The sequence below is a fragment of the Entelurus aequoreus genome, linkage group LG03 (genome assembly GCF_033978785.1).
Source record: "Entelurus aequoreus isolate RoL-2023_Sb linkage group LG03, RoL_Eaeq_v1.1, whole genome shotgun sequence".
NCBI classification, from domain to species: Eukaryota; Metazoa; Chordata; class Actinopteri; order Syngnathiformes; family Syngnathidae; genus Entelurus; species Entelurus aequoreus.
In genome coordinates this window covers 51878758-51891714 of record NC_084733.1, presented here as the reverse complement: position 1 = coordinate 51891714, position 12957 = coordinate 51878758, and the positions used below count along the sequence as shown (strand labels likewise).

The window sequence follows — 12957 nt, the reverse complement described above, 5'->3', positions numbered from 1 at the left end:
GATGTATTACTTATGTATTTTGGTCTTTTCTTTCAACAATAACAAGAACTACGAATCATAGCAGACTTCATGAGAGCCAACAGAGACTACTTTAGGGCAAAAGATGATCCAGAACCTTATATTTTTGAGCCTGAACATAAGAAGGATGATCTACAAGTTATAGAAGCTGAGTGCTAAGCAGATCTAACATTAGTGAAACACTAAGCATCATGTAGCAGTATTGCTAAGTGGTAAATAAGAAATATAAACAAGGAACATAATAAAACAATCACTTACTGTACAATGTCTGTTCTCACTGGGATGCTGACTGACGTGATGTTTCATATCTTCCTGTTTAAATAATTAATCATAATCCAGATGCAGGTAAAAAATAATAAATCAAGGTGACGCAAACAAGCGTCTGTCCGTTTTCTCTTCATCTTCGGGTCTCTGTTGAATGTCAAAGTTGACCAACTTCTTGGTTTATGGCCACAACCTTCTACTATACAAGTGAGAGGCATTATTTAGAATATCTCTCTCTCTCTCTCTCTCTCTCTCTCTCTCTCTCTCTCTCTCTCTCTCTCTCTCTCTCTCTCTCTTTTTCTATATATATATCATGTTTTCATAGAAAAAGCATAGTAATATACCAGGATTACAGTCCTGTAACAATAAAGGGAGTCAATGTGATTTAAATAATTTTAAGTATATACTTTATGTTCATATCCTATTCTAACTATACAATCAAAAACACAATGCAATTTTATTTAAAAAAAATTGCAAATTTGCATTTCATTGAATATTCCCTTTCATTTACCTCACAAGATTCCTAAAATTCTGCTTGCTCATTGATTTTGTAGGTTACAAATAAACATTACACTTTCTGAGTGGTCTTATGTTCTATGTGAACGTCACAATAGCTACTGTTTCTCAGGGTTTGTAAACCAGATGGCAGAGAAGTCTGGCTTTCCCATGCGCACCAGCTTCAGTACAGCTCGTGGCTTCTTCATTCAGATGAAACTGGAAGGAATATTCTTGCCCAAAGGGAAACTTCCTCCAGAGTTCATCAAGGTATCGGCATATTAAGCGCTTACACCATTTTGTATCACATTTATGTGTGCATCATCTTTTAATGGATTGGTAATGGTGACATAGTATATAGCATTTCCCATGTGGTGTCACAGTTGTTTGTTTTATGTCTATGATTTGCTGCTTTTAAAGATCTCTTATTGCCTTCATTGGCGACCTCAATGTGATTTATTGTACGAGCGTAATTGGTGGCTTTATCAACTCTCCACGCAGGTCACCAGACACAAGGACAACTATGGCTTCACCACCACAGACCTGATGAAGATGAATGACCGCTGTGATGAGGCCCTGAAGGAAATCTTTCACGTCTCCTATGTGTGAGGACAGAATCACACTCTGTTCTCTTTTATGCATGGCATTATTTACATTATCTTCAAACTGGTGACCTTTAAAGGATCATGATTGAAAATGAATTAATTGATATTTATGTAATGTATATGATTAGTTAAACCCTAAAATATGACAGTTTAATTGAACAAAATACAGTTTTAATTGGACTTCAATGTATTGGTTCATCTGATTCTAGTATCTGCCCCTGACTGGTTTAATTCCATTGTCTGCTAGGGTGTGCTGTTTGTAAAATAATTTTGAATTTGTGTCCTTCCAAGGGTGATATGTCAACTGCTCAGCACAATCCGTGAACACATCCACTGTCTCTACAAACTGTCTGATGCTGTATCCATGCTGGATATGCTGCTGTCCCTGGCAAACGCATGCACCAACTCAGACTATGGTGAGTGTGAACCACTGCTGAGCAAGTCTCGAAGATAGCGAGTTTGCGTCCTCAGCTGTCTGAAAGTATCTGTGCACCGGCACATGCTGACTGGCTACCGCCTTGTGCTCAGAATATTTTGTTACATAAGCATGCACAAGAGTGCCGTACTTACCTAGACATATCGTGATCTCCCCACTGGAGGAGAGCTGGCAACTGCAGACAGCTACATTTCAAATTATTTATAAATGATACACATGAACTTCCCCCCACCAATATAAGCACAGTTTTACTCTTAAATATTTATATCTATTTGACTGTAAGACAGGGTTGTTGACAGGTCCCCCTAAGAAGGAGGCCTACAGGTCTTAAGCGCCTCCTTATGGCTGGTTATAGTTTGGCCCCCTCCATATCAACTCACATACAGTGCATCCGTAAAGTATTCTCAGCAGTTCACTTGTTCCACCTTTTTTATGTTACAGCCTTATTCCAAAATGCAATATATGTATCTTTGTCATCCTTTGCTCAATGCTTTGTCGATGTACCTTTGGCAGCAATTACAGCATCAAGTTTTTTTAAATTAATGCCACAATCTTGGCACACCTATCTTTGGGCAGTTTCAACCATTCTTCTTTGCAGCACTTCTCAAGCTCTATCGGGTTCGATGGGAAGGGTTGGTTTTCATTCAAGATGTCTCTGCACTTTGCTGCATTCATCTTTTCCTCTATCATGACTAGTCTTCCAGTTCCTGCTGCTGAAAAACATCCCCACAGCATGATGCTGCCACCACCATGCTTTCCTACAGGGATGGTATTGGCCTGGTGATGAAGGGTGCCTGTTTTCCTCCAAACATGACACCTGGCATTCACAATCTTTGTGTCATCAGACCAGATAATTTTTTTTGCTAATTTTGGAGAGTATTTTAAGTGCATTTTGGCAAACGTTTTAGGAAGAAATGGCTTCTGTCATGCCACTCTACTATACAGCCCAGATGGTTGTCCTTCTGGAAGGTTCTCCACCTCAGTAACCACCAGGTTCTTGGTCACCTCCCTGACTAGACTAAGATGAATGCAGCAATGTACAGAGACATCCTGGATGAACACCAACGCTTCCCAGCCAAACTGATGGAGCTTGAGAGGTGCTGTAAAGAGATGAGACTGGGTGAAGAGGAATGAGGGAAACTACACCAAGATAGGTGTGCCAAGCTTGTGGCATTGTATTAAAGAAAACTTGAGGCTGTACTTGCTGCCAAAGGAGCATCAACAAAGTATTGAGCAAAGGCTGTAAATAATTAAGTAAATGTGATTGTTTTTTTTAAATATAAATTAGCAAAAAATAAATAAATAAACTTCTCACATTGTCATTAAAGGGTATTGTGTGTAGAATATTGAGGACAAAAATGAATGTATTGCATTTTGGAATAAGGCTGTAACATAATAAAATGTGGAAAAAGTGAAGCGCTGTGAATACTTTCTGGATGCACTGTAAATGTCAATAAATTAATTGGACATTGAGTTGTCGTGAGGGCCATGAGATGCAGGAAGACTTCCAGTATTAGCATCTTTATTCACGCTTGAATGATACACAAGTCTATAGCCAGGTGGCATAAGTTTTTGAATGAATCAACAGGCCGACCAGAAAATATGAATACATGCTGTATACTACAAAGCCCTTAGGTTTATCGTGAATTTGATAGGTACTCGCGATGCAACGGTATGGTCCATACATCGTTTTTTGGGCCACAATGTAGGTTCTTACCCATGAACCGCCACCTTAGCATGCTGGAGGAGTTTGAGTACCCAAATGAGGCTACATGCCCCAAATGTAGTTTCCGAAGGCAAACTGGTCCGAGGTTCAAAAGACTGATGAAGAAAAGAAGATCCAGGAACCGCACCTCCCCCAGGCGAGGGATACCGAGGCCCTACTCTAGAGCCAGGCCCAGGGCGGCGACTCATCAGCAAGCGCCTGGTGGCCGGGACTTCCCCCACCGTGCTCTCCGGGGGGGTTGGGCTCGTGGGGTCCCGGTTGCTGGTGGGGCGGGGGCGGTCTTCCCGTCCGGCCGCGGTTTCTTGGCCCCTCGGGGCGGGGCGGCCCGCCTTTCTGCCTGCATGGGGTGTGGTCTCTTGCTGGAGTTCCTGTCGCTGGCCGTCCTGGCTGTGTGGGGCCGGGGGGCACGAGGCAGAGTCCGAGGTCACAAACGTGGACATATCCATCACTACAGCCGAGGTTGCTGAGGTAATTAAAATACTGCCCAGTGGCAAGACCCTAAGAGAGAACAAGATTCGCCCCAAATACCTCAAGGCTCTGGATGTTGTGGGACTGTTGTGGCTGACAAGTCTCTTCAACATAGCGTGGAAGTCTGGGGTGGTACCTTTTGGATTGGCAGACCGGGTTTTGGCGGTCCCCCTTTTCAAGAAGGGGGATCGGAGGGTGTGTTCCAATTATAGAGGGATCACACTTCTCTGCCTTCCGGGGAAAGTGTATTCCAGGGTGCTGGAGAGGAGAGTTCAGCCGTGAGTCGCGACCCGGATTCAGGAGGAACAATGTGTTTTTTGTCCTGGTTGTGGAACACAGGACCAGATTTATACCTTCGCTATAGTACTGGAGGGGGCATGGGAGTTTGCTCAACCAGTCCACATGTGTGTTGTGGATTTGGAAAAGGCATTCAATCGTGTCCTACGCGGTGTGTTGTGGTGGTTTCTCCAGGAGTATGGGGTCCAGGGTCCGTTGCTACAGGCCATTCGGTCCCTGTACAATCGAAGCAGGAGTCTGGTTCGCATTGCCGGTAGTAAGTCAGAAATGTTCCCAGTGGACAATGGACTCCGCCAGGGCTGCCCTTTGTCACCGCTCCTTTTCATCATCTTTATGGACAGAAGTTCTAGGGGCAGTCAGGGTGTTGAGGGTTTCCAGTTTGGTGGCCAGAGGATCACATCTCTGCTTTTTGCAGATGATGTGGTCCTGTTGGCTTTATCAGGCTGGCACCTTCAGCATTAACTGGGGCGGTTTGCAGCCGAGTGTTAAGCTGCTGGAATGAGAATCAGCACCTCCAAATCTGAGGCTATGGTTCTCAGTCGGAAGAGGAAGGACTGCACCCCCCGGGTCAAGAGTGAAGTTCTGCCTCAAGTATCTCGGGTTGTGGTTCACGAGTGAGGGAATTGAACTTGAGATTGACAGACAGATTGGTGCAACGTCACTGTACCAGTCTGTTGTGGTGAAGAGGGAGCTGATAATGTGTGTGTGTGTGTGTGTGTGTGCGTGTGTGTGTGTGTGTGCGTGCGTGCGTTGATTGTGGTATGTGGGACTGTCAAACATAAAAGTTACAAGAAGGGTGCAAGAGATTAAAGAGGAACTGCACTTTTTTGCCTATTGTTCACAATTATTATTAAAGACATGACGACAGATGTATTTTTTTTAATGCTTTCTTAAATATACGCAAATAAAAGTCCACTTACAACAGAGCCAATGGGAGGTCCTCTATTCTGCCCATAAAACTCAATTAAAAAAACATCCAAATAGCGCCAAGAATACTCTATTTACATCTTGTGACTGGAATACCAACCAAGTATTAGTGGTATTGTAATTATAAGCTTCAACGCAGACAAACTATCTACAACGGCGCTGTGGTCAGAAGCTTGTGTGCCAACATTGACATGATTTACTGATCAGCTGCTCTCTCGTTTCCTTGCTTATCAAACTATTTTGTAGATCATAAATCATGTCTCTCACCTGGATAGTAGAAGAATGAGAACATACTCCGACAAGTTGGAAAATTTTAACAGCCAATTAAGACCCGGAAATGGCGAAACGAAAAGACGCTTGGTTCCACCCCCTTGTCTTTGCAAGGATTATGAGTCATTCTTCAGCTAAATGGGAATATACGAACATCCTAGTAGTCGGCATCCTAATGACAGCAGACCCTGTGCTGGAAGTGATGTTTTATTATGTTTGTTAGCTCTCATAAAGTCTGCAGTGAGCAGTAATCAGTGACAAAGTTGAAAAAAAAGCGAACGTCGTGATGCGTTTTTGAAATGATCGCGCCGCGTATGCCTAAAATGAGCAAAATACGTAAATATTAAATGTTATTATAAATGTGCCTGTTACTACATTATTTATATACTTACAGCATGTATATAAAAACGTTTTTTTAAGGGCTTGTTTGGCAGAATAGAGCAGCTCCCTTAGGCGCCATTGTAAGCAGACTTTGGATCGCATTTTTTCCTATTTAGAATGCGTTAAAAAAATACATCTGTCGTCACGTCTTTCATAATGATCGTGAACAATTGGCAAAATTCCCCTAAAAAGTGCAGTTGTTCTTTAAGGGTTTTGCTATTTGTTGTGTATAAATAATTTCCCTATTTTTTTTTTTCCATTTATCTTTTAACATAAATGTCTTAAAGGGGACTGTACCTGTTTTTGTGTATTTGGGGTCGGCATATGTACCAAAAATTGGAAATCAAACCATGGAGACAAAGGGCAGATATTTATGAAACTATTTTGCTTTTCTTCGTACTTCCTCCAAACAAACTGTTTGGAATTTCTTATACATCTGACAGAGGAAACACGATCATTTGGGCCACTATGTAATTACTGATAACTTATTTGAATACAAAAATACTTCTGACCACTAAGTTACTGCTAAAACACACACGCCGATTAAAATGCACAGATAGTTTTTTTTACAGTACATCGCTGTTTGCATATGCTTGTTTGAAATGATATTATGTGTCTGCCAGTGCGTCCAGAGTTCACAGACACACTTGCTATAAAGCAAGGTCGCCACCCAATCCTGGAGCGAATGGCCAGACAGCAGCTTGTATCCAACAACTGCTACATCTCTGAAGGCAGCAACTTTGTCATCATCACTGGTCCCAACATGAGTGGGAAATCGACGTATCTAAAGCAGGTGGCACTGTGTCAAATCATGGCTCAGATAGGTAGGCATTTACTACATTTGATAAAACACTGCTATATTGTGAAGTTTGAGTACATCAAACTTTTTTACAGGTTCTTTTGTCCCTGCTGAGTATGCTTCTTTTCGTGCCGCTGATCAAATCTTCACAAGAATTGGCGTGGATGACAATTTTGAAACAAGCTCTTCCACATTCATGTTGGAAATGAAGGAGGTAGTATGTTCTATTAAGTGTGTGGAAAAAAAGCCACAGCTTCACCATTTACACTATTTTTACCTTCCCGAAAGATCACATATATAGTCCACAACGTCAGCGATCGGTCCCTCATCATCATCGACGAACTGGGACGTGGAACCAGTGCAGAGGAAGGAATCGGGATCTGTCACTCTGTTTGCGAGTTTCTCCTCAACTTGAAGGTAGAGAAAACTATTCTATAATCAGCTAAATGTGTCTTGTACAATTACCGGTAATTAAACATTCTACTCGCTCGCCTTGGTTAGAGTCTTTTAGGTGTGTGTAGTTTCTGTTCTGTTTTGTAGGCTTTTACTCTGTTTGCAACACACTACCTTGAGCTGTGCCAACTGGAGTGTCTGTATCCCAACGTGGAGAACCAGCACATGCAGGTTCAGCACACCCGCACTCGTGACACTGGCGCCGAGAGTGTGGTGTACACGCACTTACTGAGTGGAGGATACTCAGAGGAAAGACACTACGGTAATCAATTTGTGCCATCACATTGATGAATTGTTTACCAGGAGGTTGCTAACATATCTATTGCTTACTATTGTTTTTTTAGGCCTTAGGGCAGCAGAAATGACCTCGCTTCCTTCAAGCATAATCCAGGAAGCAAAGAAATTTGCTTTTAAAGTCAGCAAGCAGCTTTTGGTGGGTTTTATTATTTTGGCCTTTTTTGTGTCAATATATTCCAACCGAATGTATATTGGTGTGTGATTAACACTTTTACGGATTGGCCTTTCAGATGTTCATAAAATGTGTTTTTAATGTTGATCCCAAGGCCAAGCATAAGAGTAATCCAAAAGCAGAGAGGCAGCGTGTGCTATACCGCTTGGCCACACGTCTCCTGCAGACTGCCAGAAACTCTAGACTTGACCCGGACAGCCTGCGCATGTACCTAAAGGGCCTGAGGAGGCAGTATGAGGCAGAGCTAGAGGCTGCAGGGCAGCCATAATCCATGGACACTTAAAAGAAGAAATCAGTCGGAAAAATAAATAATAGATGGTGTTCAGTTAGCAAGTGCATATGAGAAAATAAAAAGTCTGTGTCTATAATTGTTTTTTATTGGACATAAATGCATATAATGTTTAGTGTGGCATGTGCTTTAATAGAAAATGTACATATAAATATTAAAAAGCTTCCGCTTTGCTGCCACTGTATACATTATTGAAAAACATTTATTAGTAATTATTCTTATTATTTGCATTACTTTTCTTTGAATCTATTGTTTAAATGTATTTATTTTAAACCCAATAAACACAGACATGCATTGTTTCATTTGAATGCTACAAATCTATTTCAGAACATAACTGCAGTTTAGTTTCGTGCAAATGTTCCCTTGAAAGTTGTTGGCTGTATTGAGGTGACATCACAGCAATAAAAAATATATGTATATATTTTTTTACATATTCGTTACCTCTGTAATTAGACAGCTGAATAATATGCCTTCTCCCTTGTAAATACATTTCGTTTGGACAAAGTTTTGTACCACAGAGGAATTCTTAGACGTTTATTCTAATGGCCTTTGACAGCCATTTTTTCTACTTTGACAAGAGACGTCATAAGGAAACACTGCCGAGTAATGTGACCACTCCTCTTTGCATTCGACGTTTGCGCGATTATAACTACGGGACGTTTTAAGCGAACAGCGCCTACTCGTTCATAATGTCTGTATTTAACGCGGCTCAGTCCGGTGTGTACCGAGCCTTAAATCAAGCACTCCCTTCGGTCTGACCCGCCCAGTGAACGGAAGACAGTCGTGTGGTTAGCACAAGTGAAGCCAGGCTGTCCTGGGAAGTGAGGAGGCTGTTTGAGTCCGCGGAGAACAACGCCATTTCACCGCTCAGACAACAGTGCGCTCAAACCACAGGTATGTTTGGGAGGATTCCGTCATATCAGTACACGTATTTGTTGTCGAGCAGCCGTGTGGTAGAGCTTTTCCCGGAGCCGAGTCCTTCAACTAGGCCTAGGAACGGCCCTTAGGACTGAAGCGGCTGAAGGGAGCAGCAGACCGGCTCAGAGCTTTCAGGAGAGGAGTAGGCTGGGTCACAGACATAGACAAGGTCCGTAGGGCCTAATGTCCACGCCTCCAGCCCGGCTAATGAGGGACATTTCCTCGCTGTCGACGCCTTGTCGTTGTCGGTCACTTTTATGAACAACTACTTAATGTTTGGTGGGTTAGTGCTTGTGGCTAGCATGCTAGCCTCCACCGCCATGGTGCTGAGCTTTGCACATTGTGTGGTCACAACTGCGCGTGGGGCTTTAAAGTGTGTGTGTGTGTGTGTGTGTGTGTGTGTGTGTGTGTGTGTGTGTGTGTGTGTGTGTGTGTGTGTGTGTGTGTGTGTGTGTGTGTGTGTGTGTGTGTGTGTGTGAGTGAATGTCAAATTGCTTCTAGAAATATCACAGTCTCCTTTCTTTTTCACGGCTCATCGGTAAAGTTAGCTTGTAAGAATACCAGTTCAGTGAATTACTTTGTCTCTTCCAGGAAGGAACAGCTGCGCAGTTTTGCCAACTCTTCAGTAAGGAAAGCAGCTATTGGCTGTCCTAAAAGTCGCTAGATGACATCACCTCATAACCTGACCCTCGCCAGATCCTTGTAGTTCGCTGAGCTCCACACAAGGATCTGGGCTCGAGAGCAATGCAAACTCCTTCAAGATAGCAAAAAAATAATGAACCAATCAGGCTCGCCGGTACTGTTTGATTCAAACAACAATGGCGGAACGCAGCAAGGAGTCGTGTGCTGACATTGATTCTGCTATTGCAACTGGTTTGTCGAATCTATCAAATATAAATTCTTTAAAAGATGAACGTAGAATGGTTTTGAAGGCATTTATTAACTTTTCGCTCTGTTGTCATCCAATATGTTGGCTGTTCTGTTTTGAATTGACTTGCGTCACGGGTTGATTTTGATGTGAGTGGTTGAAGTAGTACGTCATTCAAGATAACTGACAAGTGGTTTATCCAATCGCATACAATTATTTTTTTTACAAGGCCCTGCCTTCTGAAATACATCTATTGAGAAGTCCCAGATCCTTGTGTGGAGCTCAGCGAACTACAAGGATCTGGCGAGAGTCAGGTTAATCACCTCATGCTGTAGAAAAGAATAACTTTGTGGGAATTTTTAAAAAAGTGAGTTTGAAATATGATCAGAGCTGTAAGTTAAACTTTGTTGATACATACCGTATTTTCCGCACCATAAGCCGCACCTAAAAACCACAATTTTTCTCAAAAGCTGACAGTGCGGCTAATAACCCGGTGCGCCTTATATATGGATTAATATTAATATTTATTTTCATAAAGTTTAGGTCTCGCAACTACGGTAAAAAGCCGCCATCTTTTTTCCCCGTAAAAGAGGAAGCGCTTCTTCTACGGTAAGCAACCGCCAAGGTGAGCACCCGCCCCCGTAGAAGAAGCGCGCGGATATTACGTTTCATTTCATTTGTGTGTTTCTGTAAAGACCACAAAATGTCTCCTACTAAGAGACACGCGTACAAAGTTCCACTGACTTTTGATATTCATGTGAACCGCACTGTGGACACAACGGGAACACGTACGGTGAATATTCGCACCACAGGGAATGAGAAGTCGTCCTACTGTGGTTCTAGCTTGCCATGCTAACGGCCAGAAACTTCCACCCACGGTGATATTCAAAAGGAAGACCTTGCCAAAAGAGAACTTTCCAGCCGGCGTCATCATAAAAGCTAACTCGAAGGGATGGATGGATGAAGAAAAAATAAGCGAAGAGACCGGGTGACTTTTTTCACGCAGCTCCGTCCCTGTTGATCTATGACTGCATGCGCGTCCACATCATAGATGGTGTCAAAAAAAAAGTGAAGCACACCGAAGAAGAATAATTCGAGGGATTTGTGGATGAGTAATAACTTCAGAAAGTGAGCTTTAAATGTTTATTTTGTGTGTTGTGTGACACTAACGTTCGAGCAACGTTGAGTTATTGATGTTGCTATTGCTCTGCACTATTTTGAGTGTTACTATTTTTGTGATTGCACATTTGCACATTACATTTTGGGAGTGAACAGAGTTGTTAGAACGCTGGTTTGTGATATATTATTAGTTTGACTGACCTATCTGACTGGTTTTTCGACATTCCCTTTAGCGTAGCGTAGGTGCGGCTAATAACACGGGGCGGCTAATAGGTAAACAAAGTTTTGAAATATGCCATTCATTGAAGGTGCGGCTTACAACACGGGGCGGCTTATGGTGCGGAAAATACGGTAGCTTGTTTCCTTAAAATGCAAATAAATTTAAATATTAGAGAATCAAATTGGATCAAAAGACTAGACCTCAAGCTGTGGTAACGTCAAAGAATCTGTTAAATATTGTAAATACGTGACTCGCGCCGTTATTAATAATGATAATAATGATGATAATAATGGATTATATTTAAAAAGCGCTTTTCTAGACACTCAAAGCGCTTCACAGAGAAGTGAGAACCCATCATTCATGCACACCTGGTGGTGGTAAGATACTTTCATAGCCACAGTTGCCCTGGGGTAGACTGACGGAAGCGTGGCTGCCAGTTTGCGCCTGCGGCCCCTCCGACCACCACCTGTCATTCATCATTCATTCACTAGTGTGAGCGGCACTGGGGGCAAGGGTGAAGTGTCCTGCCCAAGGACACAACAGCAGCGATTTGGATGGTAAGAGGCGGGGAGCGAACCTGCAACCCTCAGGTTTCTGGCACGGCTGCTCTACTCACTACGCCATGCCGCCCCTAAAATTAAAGGTTTAGCAGCCTTCAATGGAAGTCGTTACAATCCAACTACTGCATGCAGTAGTCATAAGACACAAATGGAACGTCTTACTCTGTCATTTCTATCACTCAACACGCGCGGGAACCCAATGTTCAAAACAGTGTTACTGTTCAAACTGTGTGGAATGTTACATTGGCCAAAAATAATAAGTAAATAAAACCTCTGCTTTGTTCTAATGAATAGTTAGGGCTGCTGTGCTACTGTATTTTAATGTCTGTTATTCTGGTAGTGCTTGGAGAGCAAAGTGTTTTCTAAGGTGATACATGGTGAAAAAGTTAGAGAACCACTGGACTAGAGGGTTATGACATTCTCATATATTGACTGGCTCATTAACATGAACGATGGGTGAGGGATGTTGCGGTGAATTATTTTAGTGTGAAATGGCAGAAATGAAACATGAAGAAATATTTATATTTACATCTTGCTTTTGAAACCAAAGCAAAAACAGCGGCAGCTTTACGCATGCACATATCAGTTGCAGTCTGGACTTTAAGTAGTGAGGCTTTCTGCTGTGCTCGCGCAGCAGACTGATCGCCTGTGAGTGCTTTGGAGCAGGGAAGAGGCTCACGGCAGCACCTGTCACTGCTCGTTGGGGACAGTAACTGCACCGTGCTATCATCTCAGAGCTTTATAGACACAGAACTCTCCAATAACACCGGGAAAAAGTAGCTGGATTTGCCGCTGGTAGCGGTTTTCAAAAAAAGTTGCATAGAGGATTTGGAAAGTCGCTTGATTTAGCGACAGTCGCCAAGTTGGCAACACTGCAGCTGTAGTAGTCTTACCATTGGCCATTTTCTTCTGTCATGGCTGACATATTGGACATCATTCTCTGGAATACCACACCATATGTTCCATTTGGCAATGATGTATGAAAATATACACCTGGCTTTAGAGCTTTGCTGATTTGCACTGTGTTCCAAATTCTTATGCAAAGTACATTTTACTCATATTTTCATGAATAATTGATGCAAATGTCAGTCAGTATAATTTTCAAGTCATCAGCCGTTAGTTTAATTAAAATTTAATTGAACAAATCTTGAAATAACAGTATTTTTACAATAAATAAATACAATAAATAACTTAAAAGTCCACTGTTCCAAATTATTAAGCACAACAGCGTTTCAAGACATCTTATAGGCTGTAAAGAACTCAAAATGGTCACATGTGGAATTTGTAGCATTATATGACCATATAAATTAAACTATTTTTGATTGAAATAACTTTTGATTAAACAGGCTGAGTTACATATTAATATAGGACCCCT

At 42.2% G+C, this 12957-nt stretch overlaps 2 protein-coding genes across 7 annotated transcripts in view; both read left to right on the top strand.

Moving 5' to 3' along the window:
* Nucleotides 1–8176, top strand: part of msh4 (mutS homolog 4) — a 42069-nt gene extending 33893 nt beyond the window's left edge. The window contains exons 12-20 of one of the 2 annotated variants that reach the window (XM_062040569.1): nt 911–1047; nt 1279–1382; nt 1674–1798; nt 6511–6711; nt 6782–6900; nt 6975–7103; nt 7227–7401; nt 7484–7572; nt 7703–8176. In XM_062040569.1, coding sequence (XP_061896553.1) covers nt 911–1047; nt 1279–1382; nt 1674–1798; nt 6511–6711; nt 6782–6900; nt 6975–7103; nt 7227–7401; nt 7484–7572; nt 7703–7876 — 1253 coding nt within the window. In that variant the 3' untranslated portion in view covers nt 7877–8176. Of the gene's footprint in view, nt 1–910; nt 1048–1278; nt 1383–1673; nt 1799–6510; nt 6712–6781; nt 6901–6974; nt 7104–7207; nt 7402–7483; nt 7573–7702 lie in introns of those variants that run through there. The other variant, XM_062040570.1, reaches the window with a different exon arrangement.
* A 331-nt stretch (nt 8177–8507) lies between these two features.
* ktn1 (kinectin 1) overlaps nt 8508–12957 on the top strand; it is a 41607-nt gene continuing 37157 nt past the window's right edge. For 3 of the 5 annotated variants that reach the window (XM_062042131.1, XM_062042129.1, XM_062042127.1), the window contains exon 1: nt 8508–8791. The gene's annotated coding sequence lies outside the window, so the exon portion shown is untranslated. The remainder of the gene's footprint in view (nt 8792–12957) is intronic. The other 2 variants (XM_062042128.1, XM_062042130.1) reach the window with 1 other exon arrangement.